We start from the raw sequence: 3,228 nt of genomic DNA, 5'->3' as shown, positions 1-3,228 counted from the left end.
ATAGATATATATATATATATATATATATATATATATATATATATATATATATATATATATATATATATATATATATATATACACACACACACACACACACACACACACACACATACAAGAAGAGACAGCAACCAACGCAGGACCTAAGACTTTGTTAATCAGTCTGACTGAGGGCTACTGCAAGCAGATAAACAAAATGTGATTATTGCAACAGTGAATACACTCTAACATCTACATTTATGGTAAGTGTACACAACTGTACTTTACTGCATGTTTGCAGTGTTCCCAATCTCTTTCAAGAAAATTTCTGTCAGCAGTGTAAAATTGTATTGGTGTTGAATGAAACCTAGATTTTCACTGTCTTAGTTTGTTCTTTGTCCTTCGGCTTTTCCCTGTTTAAGGGTCTCCATAGCGGAACTCCAGACCTCTTATGATTGGCAGTAGATTTTTTATGGTCGCCGAGGTGCCAGCTTGATGCCCAACCTTCAGCAAAGGCACGCCCATTCTACGCATGTCTTTTAAATGCCACTCGACCGCATTGAGGGAATACAGACTCCACTCAGAAGGCGCTCCAGCCGAGAATCGAACAGGAGAGCCTGTTGCTGTGAGGCAACAGTGCCACCGCTGCACATGTCTTAGTAGAAGGAGAAAAAAATGGTGGCAAGTTTAGTTATGAAAGGTATTTTAAAATATGTATTCCTAGAGGAATTCATTTGCGCCCTAAACTGTCCAAAATGTGAGAATACCAGAATATTAATTTGTCAGACTGATCAGTATTTTAACAGAAGCAGTTGTAGGCAGAAGTCCAGGTAAATGAGGCCTTGTTTGCTTTGTGGAGCAGTTTGATAAATTTTCTTTTGTTTTTACACTGATGACACTGTTGGCTTAGTTCTTAATGATTCTCCTAAGGTACATTTTACACACTTGCACTATTAAAAGTACTTAAATTAGAAACTTGTTTGTACCCAAACTGTGAATTTGTACTTCACCCTTTGTCAAAGATTCATCCCTGTTTTTGCCACAGAAAGATTTCTGAATTAAGTGTACAAGTGGGTGAATTTTGCACACACTCGTCTACTGGTAGTTATTGCCACTGGTTTTGACACAGCATTGAGTTCAGTAAAATGTATTATTTTCAGCAGTACTTGCTGAAATCTGTTTAGTGAAAAGCGTCATTGGACTACCCATGTGGGTCAGCTTTTTTGAGCAGTAGTGGCAGGATTTTGAATTTAAATTGTTCATATATGCATATGCTTTACTTATTTAACATTGTAGGTAAACAGTGATTACAGTGTGTTTCCTTTTCCCTTCCCCTTGCAGCTTTGGGAAAGCAAGCTGATGCAGTCCAAAGCTGTAGATGGGTTTCATTCAGATGAACAACAGCAACAGCAGCTTCTACACGCTCAGCCACAACAGCTTCATCATGTAGCACCATCGCAGCAGTCACATCCTCAGCAGCATGCGTTACAACAACAGCAGTCACAGCAGGTGCTCATCTCATCAACTCAGCAAGGTAAGTTAACACCCTTTTGCACTTAACTGAAATGGCAGGAGTTGACTGCAAAACAGTATGCTGATAAATTACGCTGCTGGTGTTCTAACATGCAAAGTGTATGCTTTTGTTTGTGTGCATTTTTTTTATTTGTGCATATATAGATGCGTAATGTAGCTCTGTCTGTCTCTCTGTCTGTCTCTCTGTCTGTCTCTCTGTCTGTCTCTCTGTCTGTCTCTCTGTCTGTCTCTCTGTCTGTCTGTCTCTCTGTCTGTCTGTCCCTCTGTCTGTCTGTCCCTCTGTCTGTCTGTCCCTCTGTCTGTCTGTCCCTCTGTCTGTCTGTCCCTCTGCCTGTCTGTCCCTCTGCCTGTCTGTCCCTCTGCCTGTCTGTCCCTCTGCCTGTCTCTGTAAGTATATGCACTCTTACTTATGTACATTTGTAAATAAGCACTCATTTGTATAGCTATAAAAATACATTTCTCTTACCATAACTGATGTCAAGTCACACATCAGCTCACAGATTATTAGAAAAGTTTGAGATGCCTGACCCAGCAGAACTCACGAGTCCTGTGAGGAAGAAAGTCGTACTTTCTATGCAGTTTGTCCAAGTTAGTTGCAGAGCTATATTGTGCTGTCAACATTTTAGATGTGTTACTTCGGTCTGTGATCCAACTGACAGAATAGAATAGCAGATGTATATACTTAAACGGCATTCTGTATCACTGATGCAGTATTTACATAAAGGGTCTCCAGCCAAGGATAGCTCAATGTCTGGCAAGTATACCAAGTTCTTAGATCTCATAGGTGCTGTACATCAAACGAATGCTCCCCTATGTAAAGCATAGATCATAAAGGTGCTGTACAGATGCAAACACTCAAAATACTTTGCCGCCAGGGCAAAAGTCATTATCAAACATCTGCAAGTGCCTTCTGCTGAGCTGGTTATCTTGCCACATTTAGACAAGTTTCCTTTTAGGGTCTTCTCCTTTTTCTGTATTGTCTGGTATGTGTGTTTGTCACCCAGGAAAGGGAAAATGTCAGTGTTGGCAGGCAGCTTTCCCCCATAAAGGCCCTCACAGCTAGTGTCTTTTGCTTGGGTGCTTTCCGCAACCATACGCAAGCCCTATTTGCCAAGCGTCTGTGCCTATGACCCTGTGTAGCACTTTATCCTCCTTGTCCATCTGTCTTTAGAACCAAGAGACTTTAGCTGTCTGCTCAAGGTGTGTGGCAGAAGCCTCCTGTCCCAAGGGCCAGCTGTCTGCCAAGAAGACTGCCAAAAAGATTAGGCCTGATCAGATTGCTGTCCAGGCTCCCCCAGACATTTCTCTAGAGGCTGTCTAAAGCCTTGAAGACCATCCGGTGCTTGCCTCTGATTCCTATGCCACGATCCTGTCAGAGGCTGGCATGGATTTGAATTCTTAGACATCCACTCAGAGGCTTTTACAACATCTGCACCTGATGTTGACTGGGAACTTTGGCTGATGATATCCAAGGGACTGCGTGGGATACCTCAAATTTTAGTAAGGGAGGAAATACCTACTATCATTATTGAATATTGTGGCAAGGGTCTGAACCTCCTAGGGTTCTTAGGGCAGAAGTTCTGCGGAAAGAAAAGCAGAAAACTAAACATTTCTCACCTGTTAAAGATCCCCAGCACGAGTGGCAGGATTTTACTTGGTATCTATTTTAATGCTTTCAATGGCTTTGAAGCCTCCTCAGGGGATGTCTGTCCCCCT

At 41.9% G+C, this 3,228-nt stretch overlaps 1 protein-coding gene across 1 annotated transcript in view; it reads left to right on the top strand.

The window, feature by feature from the left end:
• The first annotated feature begins 1,320 nt into the window (after nucleotides 1-1,320).
• GTF2A1 (general transcription factor IIA subunit 1) overlaps nucleotides 1,321-3,228 on the top strand; it is a 402,278-nt gene continuing 400,370 nt past the window's right edge. Inside the window, exon 1 of the mRNA XM_044078441.1 lies at nucleotides 1,321-1,513. Coding sequence (XP_043934376.1) covers nucleotides 1,339-1,513 — 175 coding nt within the window. The 5' untranslated portion in view covers nucleotides 1,321-1,338. The remainder of the gene's footprint in view (nucleotides 1,514-3,228) is intronic.

The sequence above is a fragment of the Protopterus annectens genome, chromosome 1.part1 (assembly GCF_019279795.1).
Source record: "Protopterus annectens isolate FY-2018-M chromosome 1.part1, PAN1.0, whole genome shotgun sequence".
Taxonomy (NCBI): domain Eukaryota; kingdom Metazoa; phylum Chordata; order Ceratodontiformes; family Protopteridae; genus Protopterus; species Protopterus annectens.
Note: the sequence above shows the minus strand (reverse complement) of the source record. Positions and strands in the feature narration are given on the sequence as shown.